Source organism: Cinclus cinclus, chromosome 3, assembly GCF_963662255.1.
Source record: "Cinclus cinclus chromosome 3, bCinCin1.1, whole genome shotgun sequence".
In the NCBI taxonomy this organism is placed as follows: Eukaryota; Metazoa; Chordata; class Aves; order Passeriformes; family Cinclidae; genus Cinclus; species Cinclus cinclus.
Genome location: NC_085048.1, coordinates 8886454 through 8901885, shown reverse-complemented (window position 1 = coordinate 8901885; position 15432 = coordinate 8886454). Strand labels below are relative to the sequence as shown.

At 40.9% G+C, this 15432-nt stretch overlaps 1 protein-coding gene and 1 non-coding gene across 2 annotated transcripts; one reads left to right on the top strand and one right to left on the bottom strand.

Moving 5' to 3' along the window:
* Nucleotides 1–1007: 1007 nt before the first annotated feature.
* Nucleotides 1008–1081, bottom strand: TRNAK-CUU (transfer RNA lysine (anticodon CUU)). Its single transcript has one exon. It is a non-coding gene; the product is annotated as a tRNA-Lys (tRNA).
* Nucleotides 1082–7364: 6283 nt separating this feature from the next.
* Nucleotides 7365–13244, top strand: TDRD15 (tudor domain containing 15). Its single transcript, XM_062488441.1, has one exon. The coding sequence runs from the start codon at nt 7377–7379 to the stop codon at nt 13242–13244; it is 5868 nt and encodes a 1955-aa protein (XP_062344425.1). The 5' UTR covers nt 7365–7376.
* Nucleotides 13245–15432: the final 2188 nt, after the last annotated feature.

The following is a 15432-nucleotide window of genomic DNA, read 5'->3' as shown; positions in this document are numbered from 1 at the left end:
AGACAGTTAAAAATATGAAAACTCAGAGTTAGCCATATTATTTTAATAGTACATAATGTTGGGAAACCCTTCCGAGATCTAGTACTAATCAATGTGGATTGTGTAGTTTCAGCAGCATTTGAAAACATCTGCAATGCAAATATAAACACTGAGTAAGTTTTGCAAGTTTTCTGAAGTATTTGATAAGGATGTTCTGGAATACTGCAACACTGATTTCTGCTTTGGGCTATTATATGCTTCCTGATTGCTTCCAATGACTTACAGTGACTCTTCATGGCTCAAATGTTATTGAAGGACCTCAATTCTGAGATCTGTTTTACACACACTCTTCAATGTGGGTATCAGCGTGGGGGCAGGGGGGAGGGAAAACATACAACTCGTGAGCAAAATGTATCCAACAGCACCCCTGCCCCTGCTTTAGTGTCAGAAAAGACATATTATTTTTCTGGCTGTTGTTATGTAAATTTCAAATAAATTTTGGAATAAACTCATAACTAGCAAAATAGATCTTCTTTCCTTTCAGAAAAAGCTCTGGCATTCCATTGTCCCTGACAGATTTTCTTGTTACAATATCTCTTCTTCCTTCCCCCCACATCCCCATCCTACATCCCAGCACAACCTCAGGCAAGCAGGACACACTGTGCTCCACTGTTGTAATGCACATTTATGGTTTTGTGTTGCACTGAGGATGGTTTGTTCTGTTTTCCCCCTCGGTTTGTATTGTGGTTGTCCCCTTCCCTTAACCCCTCCCTTTCCCCTGGCCAGCCCTGAGTGGCTGTGACCTGGGATTCCTCTGCCTCTGAGTTGGGGTTGAAAATACCCCGCGTTTCCCATGCTCTCTCTCTTCTCCCTGGAACTCTTCAGGACAATAAACTTGGATCATCCTGGGAAGGAGAGCCTCCTCTAATCTTTTGCCTTTGTCCATGCCGGATAAAAAATCCCCTATCTCTCTGACCCTCAGCTAGCTGGGGCAGGTCAGAGAGACCAGGGGAACTCTGACAAGTTGGTGCCCAACATGGGGCTCAAACCCATGACCCTGAGGAGTAAGAGTCCCATGCTCTACTGACTGAGCTAGCCAGGCAATTTTGAGAAATCCACAAACTCAAAATTGGGAAGCTGAGGTTGAGTTTGTAGAGGGCTCACCCCAGATAGCAGAACTGGCCACAGCTGTGAGAGCCTTTGAGAAGTTCTTGGAGCCAATTAACTTGGTAACCGACTCAGCCTATATAGTGGGGTGGTATCCAGAGCAGAGCAGACAGTTCTCAAGGACATTGTGAACGAGCAGCTCTTCAGGTTGCTCTCCAGACTAATCTATTTAGTTTTGTATAGAGAACACCCGTTCTATGTGATGCATGTAAGGTCACACACCGATCTGCCAGGTGAAATTGCAGAAGGGAATCATAAGGCAGACTCCCTTGCTGCCCCAGCTGAGAAAGCACGCCTCCCTGACAATTTCCAACAGGCAAAGCTGAGCCACCAGCAGTACCATCAAAATGTGCCAGGTCTGATCTGTCAGTTCCAGCTAACACAGAGTCAGGCTCGAGCCATTGTGGCCACCTGTCCCAGCTGCCAGCTCCAGGCCATGCCTTCGCTGGGTGTAGGGGTTAACCCCCGAGGCCTTGGCAGCTGTGAGGTGTGGCAGACAGACATCACACACATTCCCAGGTTTGGTCGCCTCAAATACGTACATGTAAGCATTGATACTTATTCAGGTGAAGTTTATGCCTCTGCCCACGCAGGAGAAAGGGCTGTGCATGCCAAAAAACATCTAGTGCAAGCCTTTTCAGTGCTGGGGATCCCTAGAGAAATCAAAACGGACAATGGCCCAGCGTACACATCCAAGGAGTTCCTAGAGTTTGTCCAGCAGTGGGGAGTGGAACATAAAACTGGCATTCCCCCACTCCCCCACAGGCCAAGGTGTGATCGAGCGTGCCCACCAGATGCTCAAACAGGTCCTGTCTAGACAGAGCAGGTCAACTGTGTGGATGTCTCCACAGCAGAAGCTCTGCAACGCCATGTTTACTATCAATTTTCTAAACTGTTCTTTTGAAAATATGAGTCTACCTGTGGTTCATCACTTTAACAGTGGTAATCAATTCAAACTATCCCACTGTCCACCAGTTTTGATTAGGGACCCAGAAACTTGGGAAACCAAAGGTCCCTATGAGCTTGTTACCTGGGGACGTAGTTATGCATATGTATCCACCCCCTCAGGCCCTTGGTGGATTCCCCAGAAGTGGGTGAAACCTTTTGTCCCCAAACATCCAGCTCCAGCAGAAGGGGACGAGAAGCAAGTTTCAATTGCTTCAAAACGAAGACGCTGCCAGGAAGAAAACATCTCCTTGGAATTTGGTTTTACCTCTAACAAGGACACCAACCTTTAATATGCTTTAAAAATGTTTGCTTTTTCCTTTTAGAAAAAACCTACCTCCCACTCATCCCAGTGATGAACTTTATCCAATATTGCCATATTCTGAATCAGAATGAAACCGATACCTTTCTCCTAACTTATTAAACAAAAAAGGGGGAGCTGTAATGCACGTTTATGGTTTTGTGTTGCACTGAGGATGGTTTGCTCTGTTTCCCCTCTCGGTTTGTATTGTGGTTGTCCCCTTCCCTTAACCCCTCCCTTTCCCCTGGCCAGCCCTGAGTGGCTGTGACCCGGGATTCCTCTGCCTCTGAGTTGGGGTTGAAAATACCCCACGTTTCCCATGCTCTCTCTCTTCTCCCTGGAACTCTTCAGGACAATAAACTTGGATCATCCTGGGAAGGAGAGCCTCCTCTAATCTTTTGCCTTTGTCCATGCCGGTTAAAAAATCCCCTATCTCTCTGACCCTCAGCTAGCTGGGGCAGGTCAGAGAGACCAGGGGAAGATCTGACACTCCACCATGAGTAGCTGCCCATGGTTAAGGAACACTGCAGGGAAATAGTGCACATTTTTAAAACCAGCTCAAGCTGCAAGACTACATTTCTGAGTGCTCTAACCAGAAGGTCACTGTATCACAGCTGCCATCACCACTGTAATTTAAGTAGGAAAAGAATGTAGGTGTCTCTGCCTTTACAAAAGCAGTGGCAGCGCTCTGACTGACTTCAGCCTCAATTGCCAGGAAAAACATAACCATACCACAGCCTGTTGTAGTATTTTGTGTTCTGAAGTTCTAGACTGTTCCTTATCTAGTAACCCAAACTACCCAGTCTTAGGGAACAGTTTCCCTTCACAGTGCAGAGAATGCTAACATGATATAGAACCTTGGGCTCTAGATTTAAGTCTGAGGTTCCAATCTTAACCTAACTTCTTTCAAAGATCTGGTTTTATCTTCCCTCTCTAAACATGGTACTAAAGAAGACCAGCTCTGACTAACTAGGCTGTTCATGTAAAATCTGATCATTTGGCATCAAGCAAAACTACGTAGATAAACTAGACATTTTATCCAGAAACATGAAATTGAAGTTCCATCAATAATGGACCTCTATGACATTTGTTGTGAGTAGCTCTTACAAACACTTGACCCTGATAAACATGATGGTTTACCCACAAACTCAAATTAAGAGCTCCTGTAAATATGAGGGTTAATCCAAGTAGCTACAATACCACTTTAACCATACATTATACAGACTTTAATATAATAGCTGTCTTTGGGGCTTATTACATCTTCAAGTATTGCAAACCCAGCTTTTCTCTCTCTTAACTTTGCAAAGTGTAGCTGTGGTACAGAAACAGTGGCATTTTGGGAAAACAATGCAAAAATTGAAGATTAAACCTTTAGAAATTATTATACACAGTGGAGCTCTTTCTAGAGTGCAATTAGTTATAGACATACCATCACGTTGGCATTTATAGGAGTATACTTCATATCAAGTTTTCTTGTGACCACCTCATCTTACACTCTTTGTAAAATAAACCCAAACAAAATAAAGAAGCAACACCGCCTCCAAGCCCCGATTAAAAAAAAAAAAATAAAACGTGCATGCAAAAATAAGCGGGGCAGCACTTTGCACTCTGTTAAGATGTACTTTTCTCAGCCTAGACAATTTCTTTTTGCTAACAAGAAAGAACAAGAGCTCTAGAATCCTCTTAGGCAGCTCCAGGAACTTCTACAATCCACGGGCACTTTTCTCAAATCTCACGTGGCACCTTAAATACACGGCACCTGCAACGTGCAAGAGCAAAGGAAATACAACAACAAACAAAGAAATCACAACTCCAGAAGGAAAGCGAACGAGGCCGCCGCGCCCCACCGGAAGGCGGGACCGGGACTCGAACCCGCGGGACCGGGACTCGAACCCACGGACCCGACGTCACCGCGGGCTCTCCTAAACCGCACGCCAGATGCTCCAAAGGCCCGGGCAGTGCGGCTGCGCACGCGCGTTCCCGGGCAGCACGCTCCGGCCGCGCTTCGCGCCGCCATTTTGGGCGCTCGGTGCCGCGGGTCGCTCTCGGCGCTGCTGCCCAGGGGCGGAGAGGCGGCGGCTGCTGAAGGGCGCCGGGCTCCGCTCGGCTCCGCTCCCCGATCCCCCTTGGCGGCCGCAGCCTCCGCCCGTGCTCGCCTGCCCATGCCCGGCTCCTCTCAGGTGAGTGCGGTGTCAGCGCCGCTCAGAGCACTGCTTTGGAGCACGGGTAGCTCGGCCTCTGTCTTGTGTGCTGCGTTTGTTTGCATTTAATAGTTCTTTTGTTACGGCATGAGTTTGCTGCAGGTTAGTGGTGCTTGATAGAAGTATGCGTTTTGAAGGCTGAAGATTTGGAAGCAAATATAAATGTAAATGTACCTCCTCTTGCTTAGGAGGCAGGTAGTAGGTGCCTGCGTGGTGTTCATCTGACTGCTTTGGTTTTTTTGAGCTTCAGTGAAGAAAGAATTTCCAGGCTGTACTTCCAAGGGGGTGAATTCAGTTTTGTAATTTCGTTTTTTGTAATCTTAAGATTGTAGCTTAGCTAAGTATGAGCAACTTCTCCGGGATGTGTTTATCAGGCAGGAGGAGGATTTAGAGAATCACGGATTGGTTTGTGTTGGAAGGAGCTTTAGAGTTCATCCACTTTCAACCCCTCTGCTCTGGGCTGGGGCACTTTCTGCTGGACCAGGCTGCTCAGAGTGCCCTACAGCCTGGCCTTGAACACTTCCAGGGATGGGGTGTCCACAGCTTCTCTGGGCAACCTGTTCCAGTGGCTTTACCACCGTCACAATAAAATACTTCTTTGTAATATATAATCTAAATCTACTCCCTTTCGGATTAAAGACATCCCCCCCGTTTCCTGTTGTTCCATGCCCTTGTAAAAAGTCCCTTTTTAGCCCCTGCAGGTATTGTAAGGTGCTATAAAGTCTCTAGGGAACTGTCCCTTTTTCAGGCTGAACAGCCCAGCTCCCTTAGCCAGTCTTCATAGGAGAGATGCTCTGGCCCTTCCAGCATTTTTGTGGCCGGTTCTGGACTTGCTCCAGCAGGTCCATGTTCTTCGTGTGCTGTGGACCCCAGAGCTGGATGCAGCACTGCAGGTGGGGTCTCAGCAGGACAGAGGGGCAGAATCCCCTCCCTGGATCTGATGCCCGAGTTGCTTTTGATGCAGCTCAGGTTGTGTTTGGTTTCCTGGACTGCGAGTGCCCAGTTCTGGCTCATGTTGAGCTTCTTGTCAACAAACACACCAAGACTTAATCCTTGGGGCTGGTCTCAGTAAGAGAAGTAGTACAGTAATTTAGTTTGTGTATTTTTCTAATGATTTTTCTACTATCTTTCCTCATAAAGAGATACCGAGTTGTTAATTACTGGGCCATGTTTCCTTTAGAAGATGTGTTATGAATGAAGGTGGAAAGGTGAGTAAACAGCAGAAATTATTTTGTGAACTGTAGAAATATGGCTGTGTCAGTGTGATGCTGTTACTCAGGCTGTGATAGCAGACAAGTGTTAATGCACAAATTGCTTTATTTTGTTATGTCTTAGTACAAGTAAGGCATAGTTTCAGTGAAGGGGGAAAAAAAGGGGAGCAGAGTTTCAGTCAGGCCCCTTGTAAAGTTGAAGTCTTTGTAGTGATCAAATGTTTCTTCCAGGCAGACAGAAACAATTCCTTAAGGCTGTTTTCTTTAATTAAAAACACCCAGATTGTCACTTTCTGTTACAGGGGAAGGTGATTAAAAAGGGGCCTTGTTGAATAAGGAATTTGTCCGATCTGGGTTTGATACTGCTTTGTGATACCCCTACTGGGAGAGGTTTTTTGAGTCCAGTGGTTTGGATTTTTTTTTTTTTTTTGGTTTTTGTTTTGTTTTGTTTTTTTTTTTTTTTTAGAAGTTAGGCATCCTCCATCCCTCTGCTGTACTGCTTCGTGAACTAGAATGATAGGGATCAGTATTTTTTCTGAAGACAGGTTGTATATTCATTAGCTACCTCATGTATGCTTGTGATTAAAACTATCATGACAATTTCACTGAAGATTTTTTGCAGGCTAAGGGGGATCTTGCCCTAAAACCTTGTAGTTGGAACTGCAAGTTCCAGCTTTATATACAAATTCATAAATCAAGGTTATCTCTGTCCAGACTATCCTTGAGTATTTATCCACTGCCTTTGCATTTGATGTTGTCTACCTCAAATTACTGTAATAGAACAGCAGTTCATATAATGGAATTGCTTGATTAAATTATGGTCATACACAGAGTTTTTAAACTATGTGAAGTCACAGATTCACTGAATTGTTGACTTATGAATTGAACTGAAAGTTGAGCTTCAAGACTGGATTATAGATCAGAAAAGTACCTGAATGTTTTGAAGATATTTAAACTGTCAGAATTGGGAGTGTTGAGACCATACAAAACATAGCAGGCACAGTTGTTACTTGATGAGCAGTGCAGAAATGTTGCGCATACGTGATAATCTCAGTATGTTGGTGCAATTATGAGAGCCTTAAATATTTTATTGTTACAATTGTTAAGGACAGACAGAGTAAACAAACAGTGGCGTGTGGAGCTATAAAATGTAGGTAATTTGGAGAAGTGATTTAGACAGAAAAAGCAGAGTGAGTAGGGGATGAGTTCTTGGGCCTCTTTGTATTAAAAGGAGAGGGAGACAGACTAGAATACCTTGGTGATATTGTGGGAGCAACATTTTGCTTAAAAATTAGTCTCAAGTGATAAAACCAGTCTGTAGGCACGTGAGTGAATCCAGAGGTCCTTTTTTTTTGTGTGTGTTACCTGAGCGTGTCTTTGCTAAGGGAATTGTGTGGAATGTATCCCAGTTGGCTAAAGTAAGACTTCCTTAAATATTTAATGTACATTTTAGCCAAAATTTTAATATGCTGTTAAACCATTTCGGAAACAAATGTCGTATAAGAAATTAGTTGCAAAGAAAAAATACAGAAAATTATCAAGATGATTGTACTCCTTTTCTTTGCAGACAGGATGGAATCTCTGACTTCTTCACCAGACTCAGTAGATAAGAAATTGAAGATAACTCATGTAGAATGTCATCCTGAGTGCTTGGTTATAGTGTTCCAGGCTCAATGCAACGTAGGATGTGAGCTTGACTATTTCATACTACAAAATGAAATACAGCGTGTGTTCAAAGTAAAAGATGATGTCTGTGTTGGTGGATCTTGCTTGGTGGAAGACACAGAAGGAGAATGGCACAGAGGAAGAGTTCTGGGAAAAAAAGGGAATATCTGTGAGGCTTTTCTTATAGACACTGGACATGTGTTGGCTGTTGAGGAAACACATCTTGCTGCTGCCTGTGATAAATTATTTCAGCTGCCTCCAAAGGTGGTTTTGGGTGTTTTTGCAAGCATACTTCCTCTTGGAGAAAGATGGGGTCCAAAAGCCATGAACTATTTTTCATCTCTGGTGGGATTACAGATCACAGGTCATGTGAAGGCTGTTACACCGTATCAGCTATTTATTCTAGAAGTGCCTAAGATTATTACTGATGTTCTTGAACTGCAGCTAGGTAAATTTATTGATGGAGATTCATTTTGTCTTGTCATAGAAACTTTAAGAGCATTGCCCCAAGGAATGCTTTGTAAGAGAATGCCACAATTGTTGAAACAGAAGTATCCATTCAGAGAGTTACTTACCTTAAATAATTCTGAGAAACCAACAGATTTTTGTCATGTTCCAGATCAGCTCTTCCCATGTCTACCTGTTGGCAGTAAAGAAAATGTAAAAATAACTGGTGCAATAAGCCCAAATAAATTTTATTGTCAGATACAGAAATGGCAGAAAGAGCTGGAATGTTTGACAGGAGCTATGCATTTGTACTATGAAGCTCTTGTTGGAGAAAATACCACATCTTGTGATAGTTTAGGGCTGCTCTGTGCTGCCAAGAGGCAAAATGGACAGTGGCATAGAGGAGTGATAAAACAACTTCTCTCTGACCATGTGGAGGTCTGGTTTATGGATTTGGGCATTATCGAAGCTGTGCCACCTAATTGTATTCGGAAACTGAAAGCTGAGTTCATGACGTTACCAATGATTTCATTTCCATGTACGCTGTCTTGTTTTGGTAGTCAGGATGAAACAGTAATAAAACTTCAGCTCAAGGAACTTACACAAGCCTTAATAGGACAAACCTCTGTATGTGTCCATTTTGATTTATACAATAACACTGAACACTTATATTATATAACACTGCAGGAACAAAATCTTGGAAGTAATGCTGAGCATCCAGAAAACCAGAATGAGACAGCTACACCATATGTCTCACTTTTGGAAACAAAACCCAGAAGTATTGCACAAAACCACAAACCGAGTCCTGAGAAAAACAGTTCATCTAAGAATTACTCTGGAAACAAAGATAAAAAAACCTGCTTACCTGAACGGGATATTTCTTTCTCCAGCTACTGCAAGAGAGAAGAGATGCAAATGAACTCTTTTTATGGAGCTTTTGTAGTATATGTCATAAATCCATCTGACTTTTGGATTCAAACGTGTAGATACCAGAATGAGTTTCAGGCCTTGATGAAAAACATTGCCTGCACATACAGTCAGTGTAGAGATGATGAGATGGTCCTTAAAAAGCCAGAACCTGGGTTGCTATGCTGTGCCCGGTATAGCAAGGATGGGTGTTACTACAGGGGTATTGTCACAAAAGTGTTTCGTGTTAGCATTATGATTTACTTCTTGGATTTTGGAAATACAGATACTATACCTTGTCACAATGTGAAAATGTTGCTTCCCGAGTTTTCTGCTTTACCAGCTTTAGCTATGTGTTGTTCCCTTGCTTACACATTTCCTGTTGATGGTGTGTGGGTTAAGAAAGAAACTGATTTCTTTAAAAATGTGGTGTTGAACAAACCACTGCTGCTTCATGTTGTTGGAAAACAAAACAACAAGTACATTGTTAATGTGCAGTGTCATACTGGTTTCCTGCAAGGAAACGTTGCCACGTGTATGGTTCAAGCTGGTTATGCTGAATATCGGCTAAAGCCACCAGATCCTCTTCGAAGGGCAGCAAAAAAATGGCACAATGGGAATTACTTCAAATGTAAAAAAGAAAAAATCAATGCAGAGCAAACCAGTAATATTTGCAAAAATAAGGTATCTGGAAATAGAGACATACTTCAGAAGGAAAAATCATTAAATGTGCTGCCAATGCCTAGAGAATCTGTTGTGCCATCCCATTTAGGAGAAGGTGCTGTCTCTAAAATGCATAAATCAGCACGTGAGGAAAAATTAGTTTATAAAGAGCTTGTGTTTAAACCAGGAGCTGTTTATGAAGTGGTATGTTCTTGCATTTTTTCCCCAGCAGATTTTTCATGTCAGCTGCAAAGCAAACTGCCAGAGCTAAATGACTTAATGGGACAAATTCAGACTTACTATAAAGATCATACCAGTCCATACAAAACTGGACAGGTTGCCTGTATTGTTAAGTGTCCCAGAGATGGGAAGTGGTACAGAGCAACTGTTGTGCAGCAGGTATCCATGGATGAAGTTGATGTGGTTTTTGTAGATTATGGTTATCGGGAGAGAGTTTCACTTAAAGATGTTCAGGGTGTTCTTCCAGATTTCCTAACTCTAGAGAGTCAAGCATTTCGATGTGGTCTTAAAAATGTAGTCTTACAGACTGACTCACTTAATTGGTCTGAAGAAGTGCTTAGACAGTTTGAAGACTTCATTTCTTCTTCTAGAGGACCACTGACTTGCACCATTTATGCTCTTGTTCTTGTGAGCCCCAACTGTTTATGCAATGTAGTTGACTTACAGACTCCACTTAGTAGTGTGGAGGAATTGCTCAGAGAATGTGGTCTCTGCCAGTCTGAATATGTTGGACTGAGAAACCTTTCATCTTTGGGTTCTCTGTACAGTTTTTGCTATTCGTCTTTTAATATAAAAATTGGAAGTGAGGAGGAGGTTTATATAACTCACATAAACAGTCCTTCAAAATTCTATTGTCAGCTTAATCGGAACACTGAAACTCTTGAGGCATTGATGAAGAAGGTCAGTGACGTAAGTAAAATGTCACATAATGCAAATTATCATAGCAATACACGACTGTGTATAGCCAGATATGTGGAAGATGGTCTGTTTTACAGAGCATTGGCTTTTCCTGTGGAATCAACATCCTTTCTGTGGGTTGACTATGTGGATTTTGGAAGTAGGAGTATGGTGGAGAGAGACCAGTTGATGCCTATTCCAGATTCTGCCACTGACCTACTATTCACACCCATGCAAGCTATTAAATTCTATCTGTCAGATCTTAGAGGGGCAGAATTTCCAGCAAGAATTACTACGTGGTTTGTGAAAACATTCCTTGGTAAACTGCTGAAGGCTGTAATTTTATCTAGAGAATCAGATGGAAAGATTGTTGTGGAGTTGTACGATGGACAGCTCAAAGTAAGTCAGAAAATTAAAGAAAAGGTATTGGAAGAGTTGGCACAGGAAAACCGTATGGAACAATTTAGTAGTAATAAAGGAGGGACATGTCACATAGAGGATGACAAAAAAATTAATAAAGTAAGTGTTAAAGAACTTGAAGTACTTAAATTGAAAACTGAAGTGAAATGCCAAGTCTATGATGAGTATTTCCAGGCAGATACCAGTGAGAATTTTGGAGATGAAGAGCAGGCTGCTTGTAGCGCATCAAAGCTGTGTAGTGGATTCTCAAAACAGCAAACTTTACAGGACAGAAAAGAGCAAGGTTTTAGAAATACTTTCGGTGCTCTTCCAGAGAATGGAGAGGAACCTTGGATGGGACAACCTACTTCTCACTCACTCTCTTATTCTGTTTTACATTCAAAGAAAATAACTGAAAATGCTGTCTCTGGATCTCAGAATTGTACAGGTCAACAGGAAAGGAGGAATAAAAATATACCTACATTAGTTAGTCTTCCTCAACGTGATATCCAGGTGAATACCAAAGTATCAGGTTATATTTCTCACATAAATAGTCCATCAAGTTTCTATGTTCACTTTGCAGAGGATGAAAACTTAATAATAAAACTAGCAGATGATTTAAATGAAAGCTTGGAGAAGAGAGGTCAGGAAAATTGCTTAAATGAGCTCATGGTAGGGGATCTCATTGTTGCAGAGCACGATGCTGATGGTTTTTACTATAGAGCAGTTATTAAAACTCTGAAATCAGGAAATTCTTATGAGGTAGAATTTATTGACTATGGTAATGCTGCAGTTGTAAGTTGGTCAAAAATCTGCAGGATTCCAGAAGAGTTCTTAACTCTGCCAAGGTTTAGTGTTCACTGTTTCCTTAGCAGTGTAAAAAGTGTTCCTGGTGAAAGCTGGACTAAAGAAAGTGCCGCTTATTTTGCAAGAATGGTAAGTGACAAGCCAGTAGCTTGCAAGTTCTTACAGCAGCATGGAGAAAAATGGGAAATAGATGTAATTTGTGATGGAGAATCTTTGTCTAACAGCCTTTTGCATAAAATAGGCATTATAAGGTTGAAAAGCACGTGGGAATCTTCTTTGGAAAATAAGCCTAAACAAAATGGTAATCCTCTAAAGTCTAAGAATATTTTAGGTGGCCAAAATAAAACCAAGGCTGCTGGGATGAAAAATATTTCTATAAAATCCTCAAGTCTCCTTCATCAGGTTTTAAATTCTGGACAAGTAGAAGCAGCAGAAGTAGTTAATATTTCAAAGAGTGGAGAGTTTTATGTACAGTTACTTAAAAATTTGCAAATACTACGGGAGTTAAATGTAATGCTTGACAAAGAAGCACGAAGAAGTGATTTTCTTAGAGTGGATGACATTGAACAGGGACTGGAATGCATTACACAATCTGAAAAGAACTTAAAATGGTATCGATCAAAAGTGATAAAGAAATTTGTCAGGGAAAAGTTAATGCTAGTTTTTTTCATGGATTATGGCATGTGTGAGATGGTGTCCTTAAATAATGCAAAGATGCTCAGTGATAAGATTAAAAGTATTCCCAAACAAGCTGTTTTTTGTAGGTGGATTGGTTTTAAAAATATGAAGAAAATTCACTTAGACCATTTAGTAAATGCACTCCTAGATTGTGAAATAAGGATCTTATTTTTGAGGTATTTGAAATCATCTGATATCTGGGAGGTAGATATTTTAGTAGGACAAGTTATGCTTCAGGAGTATTTGAACTGCCTCTTAAGTCATTGTTGGACAATTGGGGGACCAGAGGAATGCAGTAATACAAACTGTAAGGAGTTTGATACGTCATTCAAGATAAATTCAGTCATGTGGATGCTGCTGCGTAGTGGCAGAACGTACCCGGGGTATGCAACTGCAGTTACTGATCCTTCAAACTTCAGCGTCCAGTTTGAAATCTTCTTTGATTGCATGCGAAACTTGTCCTTGCTGCTCTCTGACCTTCCTGACAACTTGCCAGCTCTTCCAGAGGAACTTGTGACACCTGGTGCTAGCTGCTTGATTGAATTTGGGCAGGAAGCAGAGTGGTACAGGGCAGAAATTAGTGAAGTTACAAGCCAATCTGTTGCTCTTACATTTATTGATTATGGCTTTCTGAGGTCCATCCCCTATTCTGATATCTATAAACTTAAAGTTGTTCCAGAAAGTCTCTTGTACTTCCCACACTTGGCACACTCTTGCTCTTTGCATGATACAGTTCCTGGCATGGGGGAGCACTGGAGTGAGGAAGCTATACTTCTGTTTCAGCAACTTCTTCATAAGCCAGGTCTGATAATTCATTTTATCCACTATGGCTCTGAAATGAAGTTAGAGGTGGATGTTCTGTGTGAAGATAGCAATCTGTCTGATGTCTTAATTGCTGCTGGCCATGCAGTCTGCTCTCACAGCAGGTGCTGTCCCATTCCAGTAGACAGACTCTAATCAGAAAAAAGAATTCCAATTGAAGTGGCCAGATTCTAGTTACTGTGCTTCTCTTTGTGAACCAGAATATAATTATGATGAAAATTGTGATTTTCTGACAGAAGTCAGGCAGAGAGAAACAAAAAAGCTTTTTGAAGCACTGCATTAGCTATAAAAAAGTTGAAAAGAAGGGAGTGTGGTAAAGTGGCTGCTGGAATACCATTAACAAAAGATCTGAGTTTACAACACTGAAAGAAAACCTACAAAAGATAGACAGTACTGTGAGGATTTTGAAATTTTTCAGCACTATGATGACAAGAAAGGTAAAGTTGGCGTGACACAGTAAATCTGCTACCAGAAACACTGGCTGAGACTTGTGATGCTGATTTCTACAGTCTGGAAAGACTGTCAAAGAATTAGTTGAATAATCAGTAGGCTGCGGTTAGAACAGCACTACTTCAAAGTAAAATAAACCAAACAACCTTTTTGTTGGAATGCTGTCAGAGTTTTTGTATGTATATGTAATCTTTATTTGCAGTAATATCTGGTTTACAGTAGTGGTGTCTCCCTGTTTTGGATGTTCAAAAACTAAGATGCCAGACATACTCTTTTCTTTGTTTCTGATTCCAGAGTTTTCATGTGAGACAAGTTTTATTGTTTACAATGATTAAGTCAAAAATCTGCATCCCCATTTATGGGAGAGACATGTATTAAGTTGTTTTCAATTAGCTTTTGATGTACAGATGCCATTGCCCCTTTTTAAGAGTCTCTTGGTATCTGAGTTACATCATTTTGCGATTTTTCAGTGTGCTGAGTGTGTGTTCCACTGATATCTCTCCTCCATCTTCCTCCCCATCTACCAGAATGAAGAGAGGGATTTTTCTCCAGGTGCTTAGTCAATGCACTGTAAAGTCAAAATACTGTTTGTATCTTAAAGGGAAACGTTCAGAACCATTTATTTTTTTTCTCCTTTGTGGGAGGAGGAAATTTCAGAACTGAAAAATGATGGTAATACTGTGGATCTTAGAAGGGTGCTTGTTTTCAGTATCTAGTCTGAAATGGTCAGCTGTTTTTCTGATTTATTTGTTTGTTTTATTTTATTGCCCTCACCTCATTCCTCAATTGTTTGGACAGAGATAAAGTATTAAGAGTCCTGAAGCAATTAGAGGTTTTCTTTATATGCTCTGTCATTGTTTGAATTTCAGTGAGAAAATGAATGCAAACCTAATGATAGACAACATATCTAATGCATCTCTACAAGAAAACAAGATTTAACAACACATGTCCCCTTTTCCCCCTACTCCCCCCATCCTCCATTTTACAGTGTGTTTAATTAATGTGTAAACCTGAAAGCTTTATCGGGAAAACAGATATTTTTTTTTTTCTCTCCAGTAAGAGAGACGTGTCTGGGAAAGCCAAATAAATAAGAGGTGAGACATTGCCAGCTGATCTTTACTAGGCTCTCTCTGCTGGTGAATTATTCTTGAATCTTACAATATTTTCATTGTACAAGTGAAAAATGGCCATTACTAGCAAATCAGAAAATGTGTAAGATAAAATCTCTCAAGTAAATGCTATTTAAAATATCAGTAGCATTATGTTAATATAATCATTAGAAAAAAGGGGTGGGGTTTGTAACTATTGTATGTAATTATTTTATTTATATTACACTGTTTTTTCATATTTCAGAATTTCAAGATTTTCCTGCTTAAAAGTGTAAGCTTACCTGGCACATTCTTTGTCAATAGTTAGACAAACTGCTGGCTGTTAGTATAAAACACAAAGGTTGTGTTGTGTAACATTACTCATGTTGAGTGATGACTTTACACTTGCTGTGCTGGTTCATTGTAGTGCTGCATAGAGGCACTGACACTTACATGTTAATTAGCACTGGTTCTAACTTCTGGCTGACTTACAGTTGGAAAAGTAGGATCTTGGGTATCTGTTCTTTTTAAAAATAATTTAGATACCCTAAATGCAGACATGGTGTGAACAGTAATACACAATTTGCATGTTTTAAGTAGATGGGTTTTGTTTGCTAATGTATATTGTGCTTTAACTTGTATGTAGTTGTGGAATATTGCTTCTCTCATGTTAAAAAATGGAGCCTAGAAATGAAGTATGAATAAGAAAAAAAAATAAACAGCTGTGTGTACTATTTTTATGTTCCACAAATTGCAAATGTTAGATTTATTTGCAAGAATGTGTG

Excerpts from the sequence above, each read along its gene's own strand:
- TDRD15 (XM_062488441.1), top strand. The coding sequence starts at position 7,377 with ATGGAATCTCTGACTTCTTCACCAGACTCAGTAGATAAGAAATTGAAG.